The 26,627-nt window shown below is 36.8% G+C and overlaps 2 protein-coding genes across 3 annotated transcripts in view; one reads left to right on the top strand and one right to left on the bottom strand.

Annotated features, from left to right (window-relative positions):
• Positions 1–26,627, bottom strand: part of SLC25A51 (solute carrier family 25 member 51) — a 73,054-nt gene that overhangs the window by 16,793 nt on the left and 29,634 nt on the right. Inside the window, exon 3 of one of the 2 annotated variants that reach the window (XM_053656588.1) lies at positions 22,282–22,357. The exons of the other annotated variant lie outside the window; for it this stretch is intronic. Coding sequence (XP_053512563.1) covers positions 22,285–22,357 — 73 coding nt within the window. The 3' untranslated portion in view covers positions 22,282–22,284. Of the gene's footprint in view, positions 1–22,281; positions 22,358–26,627 lie in introns of those variants that run through there. 2 annotated transcript variants of the gene reach the window in all.
• DCAF10 (DDB1 and CUL4 associated factor 10) overlaps positions 1–26,627 on the top strand; it is a 41,021-nt gene that overhangs the window by 8,070 nt on the left and 6,324 nt on the right. The window contains exons 2-6 of the mRNA XM_053656586.1: positions 234–347; positions 11,774–11,971; positions 22,086–22,288; positions 23,823–23,936; positions 26,020–26,165. Coding sequence (XP_053512561.1) covers positions 234–347; positions 11,774–11,971; positions 22,086–22,288; positions 23,823–23,936; positions 26,020–26,165 — 775 coding nt within the window. The remainder of the gene's footprint in view (positions 1–233; positions 348–11,773; positions 11,972–22,085; positions 22,289–23,822; positions 23,937–26,019; positions 26,166–26,627) is intronic.

Genomic DNA, 26,627 nt, shown 5'->3' with positions numbered 1-26,627 from the left:
TTGATAGATAGTGGTACTTTCCAAACATAAACTGTACCAGTTACACTCCACCATAATATACGAGAGTACCATTTTCTGCTAAGCCAATAGTGGATTGTGTCAATATTTTAAATATTTGCTACTAACATGGGCAAAAAGAAGTTATTCACTTAAAGTTTGTGCAGTTATAAATAAATGAGTGTCCATAACCAGAGAACACTAGAAAACTAAACAAATGTGTCATTTGCTTCCAGGTCAGTGCTGACAGTTGCCTGTGAACAGACTGAAGTTCTGCTCTTTGACCCTATATCATCAAAGCACATAAAGACACTTTCTGAGGCTCATGAAGACTGTGTAAATAATATCAGGTCAGTATTCTGGTGAAAAAGGGAACTTTATTAGTGTGACCCGGAGTACTCTGTTTTGGAATTTCGTGAACATGTGTAACGCCTTGTCCAGCAATGCTGGATGACACTCATTTGCGAATTGTGAATCTTACCCCTTGTGAACCTTATCCCTTCAGTTACGAAACTTACTATTAACTTTTTTGAATTGGAATCTTTCTAAAATGCATTTTCACTTTCATATGATTTTCTTTTTCTTTTCATACATTAGGGTCATCATTATGAACCTCAGCCAGTACTGTAATAGTCTTGTAATGCTTTTAGACTAATGGTCTGTGTAGATTATGGCCATCCTGTTACTAAGCCTATCTCACCACCAGCCCCAACACTCACACTATTGATGGGGAAAAGCACATTTGCACAGAGAACTTCTTTATAGCATTGTTGGAAGCTCTTTAAATTCTCAGTGATGTGGGAAGTAGATAATAGTTGAGCCTCTTGGTGGATTAATATGCAGTCATTAAAATGATGGTCACAAAAACTACATGTCAACATAGACAAATGCTTGGGATAATATAGGTTAAAATCATGATAAAAATTGTTCAAATATGACATGATGCAGAATAACAGATTAGAAGGAAATATTTTAAAATGTTAACAGTGTATGAGTTAGAATAGATGGATTATGAGTTTCTTTTTTTTTGCTCAGCACTGTCACACATTTCACATACTATTTTCTAAATCTTATTCAAAGAGATAATATTCTTATAATGATTACTTTTAATTTTCAAAAAGTAAGAAATGTAGAAATTACTTCTAGTCAAGATGACATAGTAAGCTTTAATGTAACCCCTGTGCTCCAAACACATAGAACAAAAGATTAAACAGCATAAAAGATACACCTGGGCTGAGAAACAGCAGTAAACATGTTTGTGGGCCACAAGTTGAACACAGACACAAAGATACCAGCTGGGTGTAAACCAGAAGCCCACTGGGCTTCAGCCTAGCACTGACGTGCAGTCATTTGGCTCCTGTCAGGAATCAAAAGTGCTGACATGCTTCATGTGAGGCAGAAGCCAGAACTACCACATAAAGCCAGGGGTTTGATTAGAATGTCTGTCCCATTTGTGAAAGGCTGAAAAACGGGAAAAGCTATTAACTACCCCGGGCTGTAGATTTTAGCTAATCAAGACATAGACTCATGACATGGAATTGATGAAGCCATTAACAAGTCAGTGACTGAATGTATGTGTGTGAGAACTCCAATATCACATGAAATTGGAGGCCTTAATGTCGTTATGAGGTCTAATTGTGGATTACAGGTCCAGAAACCCAAGTGGGAAAAACTATAAAATCACTGAATAGGAAGAAAGAGAGAAAAAAAATTAAAAACCTTTGCTACTGAAAATGAACCTACAACCAAAATTCCAAAACTCATGAAGACATCTAATATTAATGTCATAACAAAATCAGTGATCAGAATAGGCATTTTCTCTGGATGAAGTTAATTTTTTGGAGTAGTCCAACAAAAACTTTATTTTAAAAAATAAATTATTTTATTTATTCTTTTTGACTAGGTAATACATGCACGTGGTACAAAATTCAAAGATACAAAAGGGTAAACAGTGAAAAGTAAGTCTGTCTCCCATCTCTGTCCCCTAGCCACCCAGTTTCCCTTCCCAGAGGCAACCACTATTACCAATATCTTGCTATCTTTTCTGAGATTTGTGCATGTACAAGCGTAGACACACACATACATACAATTTTATATAAATGGTAGCATTCTACACATACTATTATGTACCTTGGCCTTTTTACTTCATAGCATATTTAGAAATCATTCCATGTTAGTATCCATGGGATGATCTTATTCTTTTTAACGGCTGCATAGTATTCCATTGATTGGAAGAAACTTTAAAGCCTTTTTAGGATGCTCAGGGAAATAAGTTAAGGGGTGCTTTCCATTTAAAGAGAGTTCAAAAATTATAAAACAAAAGAGATACAACATGAACAGGTTAATGTAGAAATGAACCAACTAGAAATCTTTGTAGTTGGCATGTAGAAAACTCAGTACATGGGATAAATTCATCCTTTATACCACTGATGGCAGAATTAATGAGTTAGAAAATAGTACTAAAAATATTCATTCAGAACACAGAAAAATTATATAAATATGAAATAGTTAAAAAACAAAGAGGATTAATTGAGTAACTTCAGAAAATGTATAAGAATTCCAAAAAAAAATTTAAAAGATGCAGAGTGATGAAGAACTAAGTTTTGAAGACACAGAGGGACACACAGGCTGAGAATTGTTAGCATTGAAGAAGGACCTGAGTCATTCTATCAAGAGTAAACTTAAGAATGTCAAGTAGCTTAAACAAAGGAAAATGGACATCTAGACAGGTCGTGATAAAACTAGAATATCAAAGATAAAGAGAAAAATCTTAAAAGTCACCAAAGTTGGAAGCCAGATGACCTACAGAGGTATGATAGATAATTAAATTAGTAGAGGGTTTCTCATCAGCAATAGTGAATGCCAGAAGAAAATGGAATATCTTAAATACTAAGGCAATACCTTATCATATCCAAGTGAACTGTTATTTTAGAATGAGAATTTTAATGGGGTGAAAGGATAAATGTTATTAATTGTTAATAGCAAAAAGATAATTCAGGGATGGGGGAGTACATTTAAAACAAAATTAAAATTCTAGATTAGTACCATCCAATAAAATTATAATTCTGGCTCCATGTGTAACTTAAAATTTCCTAGTTGTATTAAAAAAGAGAAGCATTTGGAATAAATTTTTAATAATGCATTTTTTTAACCCAGTATGTCTAAAATAATATTTCAGGATGTCATCAGTATAAAGTTTATTGAAATACTTTACCTAAATTTTTTCATGCTAAATCCTCAAAATCCAGTATGTATTTTATACGTACAGTACATCTTACTTCAAACTGGCTGCATATCAAGGATTCAACAGCCACATGTGACTTATGCTACCGAAGAGACAATATAGTTGTAGAGAGTAACAAAAAACGGGGTGTATGTATAGGGTTGTTTTGTTCAGTGGGAAGGTATAACATGGTAAGGTTTCTGTCATGTTCAGGAAGAGATAGAAATATGAAGAGTCTGAAATCAGACTCTTTCAGAACAATATATAATTAAATATATACTATAAAAACTAAACTAAAAGTAATTACAATAATAGGAATACAGTTTACAGCTTCCAAACCAACAGAAGAGGAGGGGGAAAAGAATATTGAAAATTATTCAATTCAAAAGACAGGAAAGCTTTAAAAAGTAAATAAATAAAGGAAAGGAAAGATATAGTAAATAGAAAATAAGAAGTAAAAATAGTTCCAAATACTGTGTTGTTCACAGTAAGTATAAATGGATTTATATTGATTAGAAGACAGAGACAGCAATTTGAATGAAAAACAAAATTATTTATATGCTCTATAGACATAGCAAAACTAAGACTGCCCAAAAATGGAAAAAGAAAACTGATGTAGGTTATCATTATTGGACAGATAGAAGACCAAAGTCTTTAATAAGAATAAAATGCAATAGCATATATATTTTTAAAAATATTTTATTTATTTTTAGAGAGGAAGGAAGGGAGAAAGAGAAGGAGAGAAACATCAATGTGTGGTTGCCTCTCATGTGGCCCCCACTCAGGGACTTGGCCTGCAACCCAGGCACGTGCCCTGACTGGGAATCGAACTGGTGACCCTTTGGTTCGCAGCCTGCGCTCAATCCACTGAGCTACACCAGCCAGGGCCAATAGCATATATTTTCAAAAGAGAAAAATCCACCAAGAAGGTATGTAGTCATTAATTTCTATGCAACTTGAAATATAAGTGTACAAAGCAAAGATGGAATGATAAGGAATTACAAGTCTATAGTCATGCTGAGAGATTTTAATACAGTTTTGTCCAAAACTAGTAAATCAAGAAGATAAAAATTAGGGTATAGAAAGTAAACTAGAAATGCTACATGAAATTTTAAATGTATATATATTTTTAGTGTATAGTTGATCTGATAAGAAATCCTAAGGCCAAAAATGAAGTGGAAGTGGGAATGCAAGAAAATAAACAGGCATTTAAGCTGTGTTGTACCATGGAGGCATCGGCCAAATGCTGGCGACCTTGAATTTTTGTTTTGATGTGTATGAGGAGTACAGAGGACAGGAGAGTTAATTCCGTGTCCTGTCGAAGGTGAGGAGTATAGTAGAAAACTCTACAGAAGGGTGGGACTCCAAAGGGTTATACTTTTAGCATAAAGGTGATCTAGAAATAACTCACTGTGTTCATGTAGACTGTGGCATTGGGTAGGAGGATGTAAAAAAAAAAAATCTCTGTGAATTTCTAACTGCAAGCCAGCCCTCATACATGAGTGGAGCCTAAATTTGCATTACCAAGTGTTCTGAAAACATGCAAATCTTCTCTGGAGAAGAAAACTCAGTATCATAAATAAGTCAATTCTTCCCAAACTATAGTCTATATATTTAGTGCTGTTTTAATCAAAATACCAAAAGTTTTTTAACTTGATTTTAAAGTTCATGTTGAACAGCAAAGTGCCAGGGATAACCGAAAGTATTCTGAAGAGGACTAAGATGAGGTAGGTACCCACCTCTCCAGATACCAAACGGGGTCTCAGGACAGGGGTAGATTAAGTGACTAATGAATGCAATGGAGCTTCCAGACGTATGATAGCAGGGCATTACAGTCAGTATGAGGGCAGGAGTATGGAAAACAGAGAATTGGTTATGTATGTGAAAAAGTAAAATTAGATTTTGATCTCATACCATAACTAAAAGTAACTGCCAGTTGAAGACTTAATTATAAAAGCAAACATTTAAAGTTTTAGAAGAAATATAGAATATATTTATGTTGTAAGTATGAAAAAGGATTCCATAAGGCAAAAAGAAGGATAAACCATTAACTATTAATAAGTTCAGCTACATTAAAATGTAAAACTTTATTGTAACCAAAGACATAGGAGTATGAGAAGATAAGCTGTGGATTGGCAGGAGAAGATATTTTCATTGCAAATAACAGAAAAAAGAATTAATATCCAGAATATATGAGACAGTTATCCTGAAACAAAATAGGCAGAGAATCACATAACAGAAACTAAAATGAGCAATAAATATGAAAAGATTTTTCAGGCTTACTAATTATCACAGAAATGCAAATAAAGAAAACAATCAATAAATACCAAGTATTGACAAAGAAGTTGAGAAATAGAAACTCTGAGATAGTATTGATGGAGTATAAATTGGTAAGATTATTTTGAAGAGAAATTTAGCAACATCCACTAAATCTGAAGATCAGTTTTTTAAAAAAGAACATATCAGCAAGGAGATATGTTAAGAAGGTTTATTACAGCACTTAGTATTAGAACTTGGAAATAAGTCTCCAAGAGGAAGGTCAATTGTGGCTTCTACAATGGAATACTATTCATCAGTTAAAATAAGTGAACTAGAAAAATCAACATCTGGGAACATCTCAGAAATTCAAGGTTGAGCCAGAAAAGCAAATCGTAGAATGAGCTGTACAGTGTGATACCATTTGTATAAAGTTTGAAATATACAGACACAAGCTTGGTGAGGGCATGTATTTGTATGTTTGTTCTCTGCTTTATCCCCAGCACCTAGAACTGTGCCTGGCACATAGTGGGTGCTCAGTAAGAATTCACAGAACAAAGTGCAATACAGTGTTGTGTATTGATTGTTTGTGGCTATATACTTATGAATTCATGGTGTTAAAAACTTGCATGGGAGTGACAAATAACAAATTTTGGATAGTGGTTCCCTCTGGAGAGGGAGGGGGGGAATGGGATTGGGGAGGGGTACACAGGGTACTGCAACTGTGTGTGTAATGTTTTAAAAAATCTGAATGATACAGAATGTTAAAATGGTTAAAGCTGGGTGGTGGGTATCACAAGTATTCATTATATTCTTCATAATTTTCTCTATGTCTCTAATATTTTACAATTTAAAATTTTGTTACCTCAAAAAGTAAAGACATATAACAGGTTGTTTGCCCCTAGTCGAAATGATCTCTGACTCATCTGTTACTAGAATTTGTCCTTATTCACGTTCCTCTCACTTGCTGCTATCAGTGTGCCTGGCCTGGTGCCCCACACCTACAGATCTGAATCTGCTGCTTATCTGTTGGTTAGAAAAACAGATTTTAAAGCTTTTTTAGAAGTACATATAAATTAAGAGTTTTGAGTAAAGATCTGAGGAGTCACTGGATGAGCTTAAGTGTGTTAGTAATACTAACGTTCATTTTTTGAGTGCTTACGTGTGCCAGACCTTTTGTGAAACACTTTTCGTGCATTACATTGTTGAATCCGCATGGTATCCTGGTGTGAGACAGATACCGTGTCCCTTTTAAGGAATGAAGAAATTGCAAGGCAGGTGGACTTGCCCAGGTCTCACGTGTAAGTGTTGAAGCTGGGACTCATCATGCCCGGTCCTGTTAGGCCAGGTCACTGTGCCGATTGGAGCTGGGCACCACTCCCTGGTTTGGTTCTAGGTGGTTGTTTTGCACATACTTAGTAATGTCTCTTAGTTCATTGCATAGTTTTGAGGTTTGCTTATTTTGTAAAATAAAAATGTTGATCTGTAGAGGATTTTCTGTTGCCTCATAATTAGGGAAAGTATGTAATTTAAATTCTTAAGCCCATTATACTGGCTTACTTATCACTCATGAGGACTCTGTATGTGAATTCGAGTCCACGTTCCCCCCAATTATACAGTTCCAGGGGAAACTGAGGTTATCATAAGAATACTTAGTGATATGGCAATTAAAAAACTAGTACCCTTTTAAATATCCCAGAATCTACTTTCCCCTCCGTCTTTGTTGGTCTCTTCCTGATTGTTATATTTCAAACAATATACTATAAATGCAATGCTTATGCCTGGGAACATGAATTTCTTATCTTGTAAAGGACGTAGAATTTCACCAATCCCTGAGAGTAATGTTATAGAATTGATCAATTACATATGAAATTATTGGAAAATGAGGAGTTAGACTAGTTATCAATTAGCAAAAAGATGACAGAAAGGATGACATGATACATACTTCAAAAAATTATATATCTCACAGGACTAAAGAAATGCCCTTGGGAAATTGATAAAGCTCTTGAATATTATACAGATGATGACCCCCTTTTTTTTCCTTAATTTTTATTGAATTTACTGGGATGACATTGGTTTGCAAAACCATACAGTTTTTAAGTGTACAACTCAATACAGCATTATCTGTACACTGCATCATGCACCCATCACCCCAAGCGAAGTCCCCTTCACCTCCATTCCCCCCCTTTGTCCACCTTCACATTCCCACCCTCCTTGCCCTCTGGCTATCACCACTCTGGTCTGTGGAAAATGACCCTCTTTGACTCTAGTACAAAACTCAAGTATGAAGTAAGAATGTAGTATTCTGCTGTCATAATTTTATTGGAAAGATTATGTAAAAGACCCAAACATTTAATTTATTCTTGTTCTAAGAATTTGCATATAGTTAAATAAATGTAAGAAAGGCTTATTTTCATGATTTTTAGTTTTTTAGATAAATACTCAACCTTTTCTTACCCTTGTACAATGAAATGTTGGTATCTGTTTTAAGAAAATTACATTTCAATTGCTGTTATCCTTTACCAGTTATCTTCTGATAATGAAGACCTCAATTTATCTAGAGCTGTTATAGTCCTGCATTGGGGTTTGATGGGGACATAGAAGTTCTGTAATTCATAGATTTCAGTGTGTGTGAAGGAGTATCTCCTGTTTTTTAAGGACCATGGAGTTACAAAATGTACTACAATTACTAACTGATTGGGCGAGGCTAAGTTGTAGCTTGAGGGGACTGAACCTGATCCCCCAAGTTTGAACTCGCCTCAGACTTTACATTCTCTCCATCTGCTTACTTTGGGATAAGCACTGCAAGTGCCTAACTCGTCTCCTAGTCTACATTCCTGGTTTTCTACAATTTACCTGCTCTCTACCAGTGAGTCTCCAGTACTAAAATTTCTAACAGGCAATACTTTGAGGAAAAAGGTGAGGAAACTAAAGTCAAAGTATTGAGTTTCTCATGAAGGTAAATTTATTGATTTCAAAATTACTGGCTTTGTTTTAAGATTATGTTTTCCTACATTATTAGTATTAAAATATGCTTTCATGTAATGATAATTTTTCAACAGCCTTATTGACAAAAATTTAAAACCTGATCCCCTACTTTATTTTATTTTTTATGAAACTCCAAGAGTTTTGGAAACTGGCCACCTCAGAGGTCTTTCTGAAATCTTACCTAATGATGCCCCTCTCTCGAGTTCAGCCCTTCAGGGTGGAACTGGGGCTTTACACCATACGTGCAGTCAGGGTTTTTTCTAGACAGCACAAACTGCCGTCGTTATGTGTTTTCCCCTAAATTTTCAAATACATAAAGATACTCTTAGGATGATGATCAATTTATTTTGAAAGTTTGGCCTTGTGTTATTGTGTTTTTTGCAATTATATAATTCCTTTCATGTGAGGAGGTCATTAAAAAGCCTCATCAGTAAAAGTAAAACTATAAGGGGGAAAAGGGATTTGACAATATAATAATTAAATTTTTGATACAGTATGAAAACATATAAACCACATTGAAAGATAAACATGTGGAAAATATATTTAACACACTATTTGAAAAACAGGTATATAGTTGTTACTTTTAAGATATTTTATAACTTAATACTAAAAATAATACTGCAAAAGGAAAATCAGTAAGAAACATGAATAGCAATTCACATAAAAAGTATAATCTTTCACTTAATATAAACAAGTTAATCTTCACTAAAAAATAAAAGTTTCAACTTAAGACAATACAGTTTTGCCCTGGCTGGTGTGGCTTAGTGGATTGAGCGTGGGCTGCAAACCAAAGGGTCGCCAGTTCAATTCCTAGTCAGGGCACATGCCTGAGTTTCTGGCCAGGTCCCCAGCATGGGGTGTGAGAGAGGCAATTACACATCGATGTTTCTCTCCCTCTTTTTCTCCCTCTATTCCCCTCTCTCTCTTAATATAAGTAAATTTTTTAAAATTTAAAGAAAAATACCTAGGGGTGTGAGTAATATTTGGCTGTTAGGATGTGTATCATAGTGTTTTGTAACAGTAAAAAATTGCCCTGGCTGGTGTGGCTCAGTGGATTGCACACTGGCCTGCAAACTGAAGGGTCCCTGATTCGAGTCCCAGTCAGGGCATGTGCCTGGGTTGCAGGCCAGGTCCCCAGTTGGAGGGGTGTGTGAGAGGCAACCAGTGTTCCTCTACATTGGTATTTCTATCCCTCTCTTGTCTACCTCCCTACCCCTCTCTCTAAAAATAAATTAAAATCTTTAAAAAACAGTAAAAAATTGGAATCAATCTAAACATTGAACAATTGCATATTAGTTTTAAAAAGAAAAAAGATTATGGTTCATTCATACAGTGAAATGCTTTCTGTAGCCCCAGCTGGTGTGACTCAGTGGACTGAGTGCCCACCTGAAAAACAAAAGGTCACTAGCTTGATTCCCAGTCAGGGCACACACCTGAGTTGCAGGCCAGGTCCCCATTTGGGGACATACGAGAGGCAACTGATTGATGTATCTCTTGCATTGATGTTTCTCTCCCTCTCTGCCCCCCCTCCCTTCTCCTCTCTCTAAAAATAAATAAAATCTTAAAAAAATTATTTCTGTCAATAAATCTTTAGTGACATGGCAAAATATTTATGAGATAGTATTAGGTTTGAAATATAAGAACAGCAATTATTTTTGGTGGTGGATTTTTTATTAAAAAGTATTTTCAATGGGCATGTATTTGTAATTAAGACATAACTATTGGGAATCATTATAAAATAAATCTGTGATATATTCTCTACTTGTCTCTGCTTTTCCCATACACAGCACTCCTAACAGCCTCTCAGAGTACATCACGCTTACATGCCTCTGTGGGAGCTCCTCATCATCTTCTAGAGTCAGTTCAAGTGACACCACCGTGAAGTCTTTCCTAACTACTTTCCATTGCTATTTCACATAATTATTTCTATAATTACTTATGTGTATTGATCATGTCTTTTTCCATCAGGCAGTGAACCCTACCTCATTCATTCATTTAATAAATATTTCTGAGTGTTTATTATGTGCCTGGCCCTGTGTGTGTTGGGTACTGCAGATCTACCATGAACTGTGTAGATGGGATCCTCCTGCCTTCAAGGGGTTTATAGCCTTGCAGAGTTATAGCCTTGTAAAATGCAATGTAATATTAAGCTTTGTAATAGAAGTGTAGAGTGCTTTGAAAGATTAGAAGATTTGTAGATCTACCCCAGGCTGGTTAGAAAGAGAGGGCTTCCTGGAGAGGAACAGTAGCTGAATATTGAAAAGAAAAGTTTAGATAGGTCGAGGGGTAGGGGGGAAGTGGGTTCGGGTAGCAGAAATGGCCTAAAGAAAGGCCTGCAATTTTAAAGTCATGTTAAGTTTCAGGGAGTCATTATGGTATTTGTGGATTTTAAGATTGATTTGTGATAGAAAATAATTATGTATAATTTTATCTTGAAAGAAGCTCCAGAATTCATTTCTTCTGCAAGAGTTTAGGAAACTATATTAAACAGCATATGTTAAAGAAAGCTTCCCAGTGTTGAATTGGGCAGAAATTCAAGTGTGATTGTTAGGTTTTTTAAGTGATTTTTTTAAAGTATTTGTATAAAATATATTCTCACTAAGGATTGACAAATTAGTGTGAAATAATTAAAAGTTCAAATTAGGGAGTATTTTAATGGTCTATCTTATAATCTTGACTGGTCCTAATAAAATGGTGCTAAGTGAGATTATTTGGGGAATGCCTTCGAATTAACATATGAAAATGATGGCATTGTAATACCCATTTTTGTATGTAAATGTGCTAAATGTAAAATAATGGCATTTTAATATCAATTTTTGTGTATAAATGTGCTAAATGGAAAAAGATGTTACTTGTAGCAGAATAAACACTTCTCATAATTTCGAACCCTTCACATTTAACATGTCTTCCTTAGCAATCAAGTCTTCAAAACCTCCCTGTCTCTCTGCCTGCTGTCAAATCATTTCTCACCATTTACGTTTCCTTATACAGATTTGGAAGTTCTTCTTTCTCTTTAGCACTGTACTCCAAATACCCATCCCTATTTTCAGTTCCAAATGAAAATCAGTATTGTAAAGCCAATGGATACGATTGCAGTGTGGCCCTCATTAAATGAGTTTCTTTCCTTGTGATTGCGTGAATTACACTTATTATTTATTGTATTTATATATATTGAATCATTGGGTTTACACAGTAAATTTGCAGTCTTTATTTATTTATTTATTTATTTATTGGATTAGGTAATAAAGAAACTCTCTTATTTCTTAAATAAGAGATTAAATAAACCAGTTTTTCTTTTCTGCTTTGTAGATTTCTTGATAACCGGCTATTTGCTACCTGCTCTGATGACACTACAATAGCACTATGGGACCTGAGAAAACTGAACACCAAAGTATGCACTTTACATGGTCACACTAGCTGGGTGAAGAACATCGAGTACGATACTAATACAAGACTCTTAGTAACATCAGGATTTGATGGAAATGTCATTATTTGGGACACCAACAGGTTCGTGAATAGGAGATCATATTAGGATTATAAACAAAATTTTTATAAGATGGTAAACAAATTAAGTGTTCTGTCTGAGCTTTTATATTTCTTTAGGAGAAAGACTTTTTGTGAAAAACAAAAACTGATCCTATCTTTTGTCACTTGCACTTCATTATAGATTGCAGCTGAAAAATAAATTGGAGAAAATTGTACAGAAAGGAGACCAAGTAGTATACTTAATGATGAAAAATTGTTTATGAGTTGAGTTTCCCGAACTTAAGGAATTTAAGAAAAAAAGGTTTTGTTATTTCCTTTGTGGAATTGAAGTGCTTTTCACTCATTGGTTCTTCCATTCTAAATCTATTTATTTTGTCATTTTTTGTACTGTGTTTTCAAGTATTAAAAGAGTGGTAGTCCCTCTCTCGGAGTAGTGCTGATTCCTAGGAGAATGTCTGCAGATAGTGTGTGGTACAGTTTGAGTTGTCACCGTGGGAGAAGGGAGAACGGGGGGGAGGGGGGCTTCTGAACATCCTACAGTGCATGGGACAGTTTGCACAGTGGACCAGTTGTCTCATCTAAAGTGTCAGTAATGCCGCTGTTATGAAACACTTTATAGTTTTTTATTATGATTTTATGTACTTTTTAGAGAGGGGAGGGAGGAAAAGAAACATCAGTCACTTCTCTCAAACCCCCAGCTGGGGACCTGGCCCACAACCAGGCATGTGCCCTGACTGGGAATCAAACCAGCAACCTTTCAAATCCCAGGCTGGCGCTCGGTCCACTGAACCACACCAACTAGGGCTGAGCACACTTTAATAAAATGTCTCCTTATAGAGAAATTGATTATTTAAAGAGTTGAAATTTGAGAAGTAATTAAAATATATCTTTTGCTAGCTATGGTGAAATAATATAGTGATATACCAGGATCATTTCTGAAATATTCTTTACAGAGGTCATATGTAAAAAGAGGAGATTTTCTTAAAGATTTCTATCTATGCATGTTCTTTGAGCCAAGGATAGAGCTACCGATTATTTTTAGACTAAGACAAACATCCCTGCTAAAATTTAGAAATATATTTTTAAAAATATTTTTTAAAATATTTTATTTATTTATCTTTAAGGGGAAGGGAAGGAGAGAGGGAGAGAAATATCAATGTGTGGTTGCCTCTCATGTGTCCCCCACTGGGAACTGGCCTACAACCCAGGCATGTGCCCTGACTGGGAATTGAACTGCGGCCTGCACTCAATCCACCGAGCTACACCAGCCAGGCCTGGAAATATGTTTTTAATTTTAGAAATAAAATTTGATCAGGAATATAAATGGTAACTTCCAAATTAGGAGAAGAATAAACATGATCAATCCAATAGAGGCAAAGAAGATGGGGGGGTCATGTATAAAAAACCAAGTGAATTAGGAAGCACAAAAATAGGCAAGTAGTATAAATATCAATAATCAATAAATGTATATGGACTAAACTAGTCAGTTAAGAGATAATGTTAGTTTGGATTATAAAACAAAACCCAACTATATGTTTTTTGTAAGGGATACACCCAAAACATACAAACACAAAGTTTGAAAGTAAAATCATGGGAAAAAATAACAGGCAAATAGAAATAAAAGAAAAACAACTGTATCTATATTAATAGCAGACAAAACAGAGTTTAAGGCATGAAACGTTTTTAGTAAGAAAAAGGAACTATATTAAAAGGTTTATTTTACTAGGAAATAAAGTAATTCTTATCCTATATGTACCTAATAACATAGCCTCAAATAATAAAAAGCAAAAATGGACAGAATTACAAGAAAAAAGTCAGAATTCCCATCTTAGTGGAAAATTTTAACATCATTCTTCCATTTAGTAATAGATAAAATAGATCAAAATTTAGTAAGTCTAAAGAAGATTTTAATCTTATTAATAAGCTTAATCTGTTAGGCATATTTAGGATTGTGCTCCCAACAAATAGTGAAAACTTACTCTGAAGCAGACTTAGAACATGCACGAAAATGAGCATGTACCGAACTACAGAGTAAGTATCAGCCAATATCAAAGAACTATTGTTACACAAACCATTTTCCCAGACCTCAATATAGTTTAATTAACACAGGTAACTAAAAATTCCCGTATTTGGAGACATATAAACTCACTTCCTAAATAGTTCATGGATCAAGGAAGAAATCATAGTTAATTTGGAAGATAGACTGAAAATTAATGAGCTAAGCATCTTACTCAGAAAAACTGCCTTTCAGGGACGGTGCATCCCTAAAAGAAGATGCTTGTTAACCCAAATTAATGTGTAATTTGATGGGGGAACAAAAACTGGAACAAGATAAAAAAGGGTAAACTTGATGAAAGTAGATGTATGGAAATGATAAAGACAAAAGTAGAAATTCATGACCATTGAAAATTAAAATGAAGATTTTTGAAAAGACTACTTTGAAAAATCTAATTAAGTATGTTCTCTGGTAAGATTAATCAGGAGGAAAAAAAGACAAATAAATCTTAGCAATTAAAAAGGAGACAATGAAAAATATAGAATAAGATTATATTTGAAAACTGATAATAGTTAAAAAATAAACTGACCATGGAAGAAATAGAAGAGTGAAATGAAACTACTACCAGGACTGTATTTAACCAGTGTGCACTGGTGGAACGACAGGGGCTGTTCAAAATTGAACTTCTCTAGTAATTGATGAATAGCTATCCTGAATCATCCCCACGTGTCATATCCTGTCACCCTCTGTCAAACCAGCCCCTCTTGTAGGGATATGTCCCTCACAGTCTAGTAGCTGAAGTCCCCCTTACACAATAAACTAAATCCAGGACCCAGTCCCATCACTGCCATCAACATCGGTTTTGACTGGCTAGTTTTCATGCGGTGTTGGTTATTTCAGTATTCTTAATATCACCTCTGCCGTAGCCATTAATGGAAAAATGGGAAAAATCAATTAGAACCTATCTACTAGTGAAAAAGCCAGCCTGTACCTGGCTGGTGTGGCTCTGGATTGAGTGCTGGCTTGCCGACCAAAAGGCTGCTGGTTTGATTCCCAGTCAGGGCACTTGCTTGGGTTGCAGGCCAGGTTCCCAGTTAGGGGCGTAGATGTATCTCTTGCACATGGATGTTTTTCTCCCTCTGTCCCTCCCTTCTCCTCCCTCTAAAAATGAATAAATAAAGCCTTAAAGAAAAAAGCCGGCCTGTCCGTTTACAGGTGACTTCTATGAAATATAAATACAGAACATTACAATTTTATTAAACTGTTTAGAAAAAGAGGAAATTCCCCTTGCCTCACCTATGGAGATAGAATGATCTTGATACCTGTGCTCAACAAAGATAATATTAGAATAAGAAAAAAAGAAAGGTCAGATTGTAATATGAATATAGATATAAATATTCTAAATAAAAGGAAATTGGATTCTCTAAGCTGTTGATCAAAATATGACCAAGTTGGCTTTATTCAAGAAATTAAACATGATTTATCAATAGAAATTCTGTTGGTGTCATTTATCATATAACAGATTAAATAGATTAATCCATATGATTGTTTCAGTCAAGGGATAAAATTCAGTTTTCAGTCCTACTTAAAAACGAAAGAGGGGCTATCATTACCAACTTTACAGAGACTAAAAGGATTATAAAGGAATATGGTGAACCACTTTATGGTGATAAACTAGACAACTCAGATAAACAAATACCTAGGGAGTTACAAATTAAACTGACCCAAGAATAAGTAGAAAATCTATAGACCTACAGACCTATAGCAAATAAAGAAATTGAATTGGTGCTATTAAGAATCATCCCCAGTCTTTCACAAAGTTTCATGAAGTAGAGGAGAGAACACTTCCTAACTCATGTTATGAGGCTGGTATTGCTCTAATACCAAACCAGACAAACATAAGAATAGAAAACTACAGACCAATATTCCACCAAAGAAAAGATTCAAAAACCTTCAACAACACACACATGAAATATTATGTCATGACCAGTTGGATTTATCCCAGGAATACAGGGTTGGTTTAACATCCAAAAATCAATTAATTTATTATATTGCTAAAGGTCAAAACCAATATATATGATCATCTCAATAAAAGTAGGAAAGCACTTAATAAAACCCAACATCCATTTTTGTGATAAAACTAGAAATCACAGGGAACTTTCTCAACCTGATAAAATACAGCTCTGAAAAACCTATGGCTAAAATCACACTTAATGTTGAAAAATTGAATATATTTCCCTAAGATTGGGAAAAAGGCAAGGATGTCTACTTCCACCACTTTTATTTAACCTTGCACTGGAGATACAGTTGCACTGGAAATGCAAAGAGGCAAGAAAAAAAATAAATGACAGGCATCCACTTTGGAAGGAAAAAGTAAACCGTCTTCATATACAGAAGATATAATATTATATATTTAAAAATCTTAAGAAATAAAGAACTACTAGAACTTATAAAAAATTCAATCCCTGGCTGGTGTAGCTCAGTGGACTGAGTGTAGGCCTGCGAACCACAGGATTGCGGTTCGATTCCCAGTCAGGGCACATGCCTGGGTTATAGGCCAGTTCCCAGCAGGGGACACATGAGAGGCAACCACACATTGATATTTCTCTCCCTCTCTTCTACCCATCCCCTCTAAAGATTAATAAATAAAATCCTTTAAAAAAAAGAGAGAGGACTGTTTAACGTTTATTGTAATACTGATTTGGTGATAGTGTACTTCTTTAGCTTTAAGAAAAATTCAGCGAAGTCAAGATTAATACACAAAATCAGTTGTATTTCTACTAATAAACAACAAGCAGTCCAAAAATGAATAAAGAAAACGTTCCATAATAGCATAAAAAAGAGTAAAATGCATAGGAATGAATTTAACAAAATAAATACAAAACTTGCACACTGAAAACTACAAAACATTGCAAGATATATAAAGAGATGTGAATGAATAGGAAACTTTCCATGTCCATGGACTGGCAGGCTCAGTACATTGGGACGGTAATTCTCTCCAAGTTCATCTATAGATTCAATGCAATTTCTGTCAAAGTTCCAGCTGCCTTCTTTTGGGAGGGACAAATTGTCAAGCTGAGTATAAAATTTATATGAAAATGGAAATGATCTAGAATAGCCAAAACAGTCTTGAAAAAGAAGGGAAAAATTGGAAGGTTCATATTTCCTAATTTCAGAACTTACTACAAATCCATAGTGATTAATCAAAACAGTGTGATACTGGCAAAGGGTAGATTGAGAGTCCAAAAATAAATCTTTGCAGCCCTGGCTGGTGTAGCTCAGTGGATTGAGCACAGGCCTGTGAACCAAAAGATCTCAGTTCGATTCCCCGACAGGGCACATGCTTGGGTTGCAGGCCAATTCCCAACAGGGGCCAGTTCCCAGCAGGGGATGCACCAGAAGCAACTATACATTGATATTTCTCTCCTTCCCTTCTAAAGATAGATAAATAAAATTTTAAAAAATAAATAAAATAAATAAATCTTTGCATTTTTGCTTTAACAAAAGTGCCAAGGTAATTCAGTGGTTTAGGAGAGGATAGTCTTTTTAACAAACAATTGAAAATATCCACATGCAAAAAAATTAATTTAGATGCTTATCTCAATGCACAAAAAGGAACTCAAAATGGGTTTCAACCTGAACATAAGAGCTATAACTATGTAATTCTTAGAAGAAAACATAGGAGTTAATCTTCATACAATATTAGAGCTGAGATGATAAAGACATTTTTAATAAAATGGATCTAATTAAAATTAAGAAGCTGTGTGTATTAAATGGCACCATAAGAAAGTGAAAAGAAAATTACACAGTGGGTGAGAATCTTTGTAAATCCAATTTGATAAAGATTTTGTGTCTAGAATGAAGAACTCTTGCAACTCACTTATATGTGCACAAATAACCCAATTTAAAACAGGCGTAATAGCCTCTACTGGTGTGGTTCAACTGGTTGGGGGTGAAAGGTGACCGGTTGGATTCCAGGTTGGGGTGCATGCCTGCATTGCTGGTTCCGTCCTGTTGGGGCGTGCATGGGAGACAACCGATCAATGTTTCTCTCTCACATCGATGTTTCTCTCCTTCTCTTCCCTCCCTTCCCCTCTCTTTAAAAATAAATAAATAAAATCTTTAAAAATGGGTAAAATATTTGCATAGACATTTCACCAAAAAAGATACACACTTGATTAAAAGCACATGAAAAGATGTTCCATGTTAGTAGTCATTTAGGAAATGCAAGTCAAACCCAAAGGAGGTAGATCTCCACACCCATTAAGATGTTTTTAATAACAGACACGGTAACAAGTATTGGCAAGAACGCAGAGAAACTGGAACCCCATACATGGCTGCAGGAATGTAAAGTGAAACAGCCATTTTAGAAAACAGTTTGGCAGTTTCTTAAAATGTCAAACATAGGGTTACCAAATGACCCAACAATCTGAGAGAAATACATACATATATCCACACGAAGATTTGTGCATGAATGCTGATCATAGGAGGAGTAGTAGTAGTCGTCGTCATAATAGCCAAAAAAGTGGAACCAACCCAACTATCTACCAACTGGTAAATGGATAAACAAATGTGGTATACCTATGTGATAGAGTATTATTTGGTAATAAAAAGGAACAAAGTACTAATAAGTATTATAACATGGATGAGTCTCAAATAGTTAGGCTAAGTGAATAAAACCAAACAAAAAGACCCCTTATTGTATGATTCTATTTATATGAAATGTCCAGAATAGTCCATAAGAGGCAGATTTGTAGAGACAGGAGTGAATTAGTAGTTGCCTGTGGCTGGGAGTGACTGCTAATGAGCGGGAGGGATTTTTTACGGTGATGGAAGTGTTCTAACGTTGGTTTGTGTTGCTGACCACACAACTCTTTTAATTTCCTAAAAATCACTTCATTGTACACTTCATGGTATGTAAATTATACCTCAATAAAGCTGTTAAAAACAAACTATTAATTAACTAGAAATAAAAGGAAATGTACCAAAAGTATAAAATAAAACCTATAGCACATTTTTAAATGGTAAAGCTTTAGAAGTTTTCTCTTTAAAATCAGGAAGGAGAAACATGCTATTAATACTGTTGTTCACCATTGTTTTGGGGTGGGGGGTGGCAGGGTCCCAGTTGGTGCAGTAAAGGAAATAAATATATGAGGGTTGGTAAGAAAAAAATGAAACGATAGCATTCACAGATGATGTGATTGAATCAAGGGTCAGTGAACAGTTTCTATAAAAGACTGTTAAGAAAAAGAGACTGTGTAACAAGTATTTTAGGCCTTGTGTGCTCTGTGGTCTGAGCAGCCATAGACAGTGCACGAATCATATAGCTGTGTTCCAACAAACGTTCTGTAAGAACACGGCAGTGGTCCCGAGTAGCCCATAGACCAGTTTTCTGACTCCTGATCTATGTAGAAAACCCTATTCTGGTGACAAATTATCATAATTAGTAAGAGTTAACCAAGATTGGGAGATAAAGATCAAAATGTAGAAATCAGTAGTGTTCCTAATCCCACCAAAGATTTAAAATTTTTAAAGTATATAGTTTTTAGTAATTAAGTTTAATTGATACAAAGAAATAAGATTCAATGGAAGACTTATATAACTTTTATGGAGAAAATTGTAGAATTTCATTTAAGTCATTGTAAGTCCTAAATAAAGTCTGTGGACTAGAAGAAACTTCTGAAACTACAAAAAGCAAATTTAAAAATACAGGATGTAGACTCAAAAAGGAGGGGAAATGGGAAAGAAAGCAATGACAATAAAATTTTAAAGTCTGGAGAGTGGGGCCCTGACCACGTGGCTCAGTTGGTTGAAGCGTTGTCCCACGCACCAAACATCTGCTGGTTCTATTCCTGGTCTGGGCATGCCTAGGTTGCAGGTTCCATCCCAGGTGGGATGTGTGCAGCAGGCAACAATCAATGTCTGTCTGTCTCTCTCCCCCCACCCCCTCCTTTCTCTCTGAAATCAATAGAAAAATGCCCTTGGTGCAGATTTTAAAAGACACATCTGGAAAGTAGGTAGATGAATGGCAACTTGATTTAGCAACTTATTGAAACAACTTAGTGCAAGAAAGCTGAATCCTAAACTAGCCATGGGGAAAAGTTAAGAATTTACGACAACTTACCAAAATCCTCAAAAATCAGGAGGACTGCCCATTCTGGGTACTCTGTCATTGAAGGGGGAGCTAAAATAAGATTCAATAAAAGACACTTACGAACTTACATTTCTTTCCCTAATCCATACCACTGGGCGATTGACCTCCCAGTTCAGAAGTTTCAAATTTTATCTTCTCAAGGGGATAAAGTAGAGGATCTCTACAGTGAAAGATTGGGTACTTGACCAAAATCGGGGAGGCTGACCTACCATGTGCATACTGAATATTGACTGCAGACACCCTTAGCTTCCTGCAGTTAAGGAACCGAAATACAACAGGAGTTCCTGAAAAAACAGCTTCTCCCTACATAGTCCCAGTACTTGGGGTTCCCAGTCAGCTTTTTAGTTCCTACTCTTAATTATGAGCAGGTGCTGAAGATAATCAGACATTTGCAAAAAAACTTGTAAGATAAAGACCTACATAAACAGGGAGATATTTTGGAGGAAATAGAACTACACAGGGAGAAGAAAACTTAAAAAACTGGAGGGGACTTGAACGAGCTGGAGGTGCTCTGCTTCTTCACGCGGGTGGTGAGTCCCAGGTGTTTTATCCTTCAAACTCGACATGCGTTTTGTTTATGTACTTTTCTGTAGGTATGACACAGTTCACAATTTTAAAAATAATTAACAAAAAATAAAAAGAGGCATTAAAAAAAAATAGGCAAGGAATAAAAAAATTAGGCAGATTTGAAAAAGAGCCAAACAAACCTTAAAGAAGTAAAAAAAAAAAAAACCCTATGGAAATTAAAAAATATATAGGATGAGTCAAGTAGCAGATTTGACACAGCTTTAAAAAATAGGTTGGAATAGAAATATTGAAAAATTTCCCAGAATGCATGTATGGAAATAAGTAGGTGGAAAACATGAAAGAGCAGTTATAAGACAAAGAGTCCAGTGTAAATGTTTCATACAACTATTTGGAGCTTTAAAGCAATAGGGAAAATAGGTGAGAGACAATATTGGAATAATGATAGAATTTTCCAGAATATAAGAATAACATGAATCTTAAGATTTAGAAAGTTAAATGAATCCCAATAAATAGAAAGAAATCCAGATTTATGCATATTGGAGTGAAACTGCGGTACTCCAAAGACCAAGAGAAGATCAGCCAGAAGAGAAAAAAGATAAAATTGTCCAAAGCAACAATGAAACTGACAGCAGACTTAAAAATAGCAACAGTGGAAAGAGAAACTCAGTGGAATAGTCGTGCTATTCAGAAAGAAATAATTACAACCTAAAGTTATATGTTCAGCTGGACTTTTAAACAAAAAGAAGAGTGAAGTAAAAATTTTCCAAACAACGTCAAGTGAGTTTACCTCAACAAAGTCTTAACTTTAAAAAACATACTTCAGCCCTGACCAGTGTGGCCCAGTTGGTTGGGCGTCCAACCGCAGAGGGTGAAAGGGTTGCCAGTTTGAATCCGGCCAGGGCACATGCCTGGGCTGCGGATTCAGTCCTGGTCGGGTGCCTGCCAGAGGCACCTCATCAATGTCTCATGCATCGATGTTTTTCTCCCTCCTTTCTCCTCTCCCTAAAAATAATAAGACAAAATATTTCAAAAATATACTTCAGAAAGAAAAAATAACCAAAAAAGGAAAGTTGAAGATGAAAGTGTGGATGGTGAACAAAAAGGTAAATCATGGAAGTTTAAGCATACATTGACTGTAAATTTTTTTCAAAACTTTATTTATTTATTTTTAGGGAGGGGGAAGGGAGGGGGAGAGGGAGAGAAAAATCGATGTGCAAGAGAAACATCAGTCGGTTGCCTCTTTCACACGCTTGACCAGGGACTAGCCTGCAAGCCAGCCCTCTGCCCTGACTGGGAATCGAACTGGCGACCTTTCAGTTTGTGGAACATTGCTCAGATAACTGAGCCATGATGGTCAGGGATTGACTAAATTCTAGTTGTAAAGCAAAAAGATTACTGTCACCAAATCCTTATATTTGTGATAACTCTAGGTTTTGTTGGCTTGGTCTCTTCTGTAGGTGTACAGAAGATGGCTGTCCGCATAAGAAATTTTTTCACACACGTTTTCTCATGCGAATGAGATTAACACCAGATTGTTCCAAAATGTTGATCTCGACGTCCTCTGGCTATCTCTTGATCTTGCATGACCTTGACTTAACCAAGTCTTTAGAAGTAGGCAGCTATCCCATTTTGAGAGCAAGAAGAACTACGTCAAGTTCAGGTAAGCTTTTCTTTTTTTTGAAGGATTTTCCAAAGAATCTCAGATACAGGGTTGGTATATGTTTCCATTCTGAGAATGATAGCAAGGAGAAGGGGAAAACATTAAAAAGCATTCTTTGGAAAGGTCAGTGAGAGCTTTTTTCTTAAGGAAATACAATGATCTATATGTGTCTCTGATCACAGATGATCTAGGAAGAATAACTGGTAACTCTAAAAAGTATTTCCTTTTAGCTCTCTGCTAGGCAGAAAGTCTTCCATCAGTATTTCTGAGTCACCACTATCTCAAAAATTAGTGATGGCCCATGGTAGTGTCAGTCTTTGTAAGCGTTTCTGGGACTCAGCAGAGCTTTTAAGTGACAGTCACGCAGCGTCTTTGTTTGACGTCTGGATTGTGTCCTAGCCTTCCCAACGTCCAGACACTGGTAGCTGGTGCCGTCTTATCTCAGGGCCTCCAAACATCCTCTTGCCGAAGTCCTGTTTCTCCTCCTTTTGCTCATTCCATTAGACTTAGGTGACGCTGGGGCTCAGAAGAACTTACGCACTATAATTTACATTATATGATAGAAACTGTATTTCATCTGCTTTGGGGGGAAAGGGGACTGATCTGGGAACATACTGAGGGGAAAAAAAGACTTAAGCATTGGAACACATAGTGTTCATAAATTGCTATTAAAAGTTTGCTTTGAAATGTCAGTCTTTCTCCCTGTGCACAGGGCCGTTTCTGAGGACCCCTTCGGGAATGGGCAGGCCTCCTTGTATTGCAGTTGCTGATTTCACTGCTATAAGTAGAACCTTAAGTTTTACTAACTTATTTGCAAGCAAGGAATATAATCTTTTTGGATTTAGAATTGTTTTCAGTTAAACATTAATAACTTTAGCTTTTTGAAAAGACTTAGTTGGTATTTTTTGGTTAAAAAACCAGGAAGGTTTTCTGACTTCTAAGGGTAATTCTGATGCTTAATAACATCAAAGGGAAGTTAGTTAGAATCGCCCCAGAAGTGTGGGCCCCTGGAAAAGTGTGGTGAAATGGAGATTGCTGTCCATAGCATAGCCTCTGATACTCGTCTTATTTTTTCCACTGACTTCAATGTATTAATTTGTATTGCATTTCAGAGAAAGTAATCATATATTTTCAAGAATGACAGTAAAAGTGTTTGGTGTGCTTTAAGAACGGTCTGTCACATTCTCAATAATACGCCTGTTGTTTGGACCTTGTTCTGACATTAATCAGTGGGCTGAACAGTGGAGTTTTTATTCTTACTCAGTTTTCTTGTTCCCTTTCATTACACAAATGATGCGGAAGCAAAGATGCTCCTGTGTTTATTCAGCGTTTCCTTTTTATTTTCACTTACTCTGGTCATTGGTATACAGGGTCTTAGAAAGGGACCAGGCTTTAGAACACTGGAGCCAGTTTTAAGTTGGACATGAACCTGCCTTGTTTCGGATGCGTTTTAACAGTATGGTTCAAGTAGATGATTAGAGAGACATTACCAAAGTCTTGCTGGTTTATTGTCAGAATTTTTTGTATTTTTAAGATCTGACCACTTCATCGAGTTCATCTGGTCCTAGAGTCTCTGGTTCACCCTGTCATCATAGTGATTCTAACTCCTCTTCTGAGAAACACACATCACGAGCCTCACAGAGAGAAGGTAGGTGAACAGCTGGCCTTTGGCCCTGGCTGGTGTGGCTCAGCGGACTGCGTGCCAGCTTTCAGACAAAAGGTCACCACTTCTATTCCCGGCAGGGCACATGCCTGGGTGGCTGGCCAGGTCCCCGGTTAGGGGTTAGCCCTCTTGTACATTGATGTTTTTCTTTTCCCCTCCCTTCCCCATGTCTCTAAAATAATTTTTTTTAAGTTGGATTTTATAACCCTGTAACAACAGATTCTGTGAAATAGCTTTCTTTGGCCCTGCCTGGGTGGTTGTTAGTTGGTGGGAGCATTGTCTGTCTCAAAAGGCTGTGGGGTCGAACCCTGGTCAGGAGCCCGAGGGGGGGCAACCTATTGATTTCTTTCATGCCAGTGTTACCGCTCTTGCTCTTTCCCTTCCTCTCTCTCTAAAATTAATAAACATATCCTTGGGTGAGGATTAAGAAAAATAGCTTTCTTTAATTCATAAAATCAGCCAATAGGCATAAGGCTGTGCCCAGTCCCTCAGTTCTGATATTTGAGAAGCTAAAATAGAGTTTCTAGGATTGATATCTTGGGCTAAAATCTTTGATAGAATGTAAGCTTTAGTTTTATTTCCTGGCGGTGCAGTTTGGAGAAGAAGGAGTTGGGAAGTGTAGATTCCAATCAAGGCAATTACGGAAAGTACAGGAGATTACACCTGTGACGGTGCTGTAAGCACGAGGGGACGGGGTCATAACGGCTTGAGAAGGTCACCTGGCTCCAGCCTGGTAGGCTTTTTCCAGCGCCGCTTTCTCACCAGGGCGAAGCCTGATGGACTCCGAGGGCCCCGAGGTAAAGGGAGCTGCCCGGGGGCCCCGCTCGGCTTTGGCCGGCTCTCCAGGGACCTCCAAGGAGCACAGCTTGAAAACCACTGCTTAGCTATTCAGAATGGGTTTCTTTCTGTTTTTGTTACAGATTTTTAAAATTCTTGAAATAGGGGTTTGTTTTTCTCAAAAATTACTAAAGTTTAATCTCATGTGAAATCATTATTTAGGTATAGTTTGGTTCTAACTGTAATTTAGGGCTTTACAATCAATGCTGCCGTAGTCATCTAAACGGGGTCTTTTAAAAGAAGATACATGTTTTTGAGAAACAATTCACAAAGGTCTGAAGAGGGAGCTCATTATCTTCAAAGGAAGAGAAGTGTTGAGATATTCTCTTGATCTTAAGCTTTTAAGCTGCTTTCTTACACTGTCTGCAAAGTGGTTCTCCGCATCTCTGAGGGATACGACTCACTCCCAGCAGTCACTGCGGCTCATGGCAGTAGTCACCGCCTTCAGGGCCAGGCAGAAGGACACATGCTGTGCCGGGTACCGGGAATACGTGTGATTGGCAGTATCTCCCTCCCCTTGTTTTACATGCCTCCAGAATTGAGTGTTTGTTGTTGGTAGTTCTGTCCTTGGCAGCAGGCCATAAGTCCCTCTCCTCGTATATATCTATTTATAATAGGTGTTTATTTACATAACAGCAGTCTCGATGACTTCAAGTATTTCCTTCTCTGCCTGAGAGAGCACCAGGTCCTCTGAGATGAGAATTGTGACCTTTGACTTTTCCAGATCCCTTTCATGGCACATAACTTTGACTTTACTGAAACGAGCTTTCCGAGATACCATCCAGATCAAAAGGACCCTCTGGTTTTAGCGCCTTAGCCTTAGGTCAGTGGTGATTCCTGCTGTAGGGACTTGGATTCTTCAGTTCTGGTCATGCCCTTTCCCCGTAACCTCACCCGAGACACACACTGTGCGTACTGGGGGCACCAGTACGTGTGGGTTTGTTTCCACACGTGGCAGCGTGACGTGGCAGGCAGAGGAGCGAAGGTGTGGGGGCTGGCTGGCAGAAACCCAGACTTTTTTCCTACTTGACTCTTTATTTTTTAAAAATTTTATTGACTTCACTGGGGTGACATTGGTTAATAGAATTATATAGGTTTCAGGCGTACAGTTCTATGAAAATCATCTGTATACTGTATTGTGTGCCTGTCACCCCAAGAAATCAAAGCTTTCTTAAGCTGCCTTAGTCCATTGATAATCCAGATCACACATTCTAATGTTCTTGTATCTCAGGAGTTTCACCTCGGAATAGTCTTGAAGTCTTAACCCCCGAAGTTCCTGGTGAGAGAGACCGTGGAAACTGCATCACATCCTTACAGCTGCACCCGAAAGGCTGGGCCACTCTTCTTCGGTGCTCGAGCAACACTGACGACCAGGAGGTACGGCCGCAGGGCCCCACCTCCCACGGGCTGCTGAGCAAAGCGCCTTCGCCACGTGTGCTTGAAACCCCTTCTTCCTCCTCTCCCCCCTGGGCGTGGCAAGCTGGGAAGTATTTTAAAGCAGTGATCAGCTCAGATTGTGCCCGGCTTTTTAATTTTTTTCTCCTCATTGTAAGAAAACCTTCATATAGTAAACATAGGACTGAGGTATTTCACCTAGGCTGGCTAAATGTGGGGTTTTGCGAAGCCAGTTGAGTACAATAATTTTCTGTTTTTAAAAACCAGAGGAAACTTTGGGAAAGGAAGGAACTAAACTGAGACTAGGGGAAAAAAGGTCTTACTGACCTTACGACTTCCACCACTCTGAAAGGCAGGAGCCCTCCAAGAAGCCTTCTAGCTCTAGAGTGTACAACTGAGCAGAGAAGAGCCCTTGAAGGATGCAGGAGAGGTATTCTCAGGCTT

This window comes from Artibeus jamaicensis, unplaced genomic scaffold (assembly GCF_021234435.1).
Source record: "Artibeus jamaicensis isolate MK-2021 breed Jamaican fruit bat unplaced genomic scaffold, CSHL_Jam_final scaffold_1964, whole genome shotgun sequence".
In the NCBI taxonomy this organism is placed as follows: Eukaryota; Metazoa; Chordata; class Mammalia; order Chiroptera; family Phyllostomidae; genus Artibeus; species Artibeus jamaicensis.
Note: the sequence above shows the minus strand (reverse complement) of the source record. Positions and strands in the feature narration are given on the sequence as shown.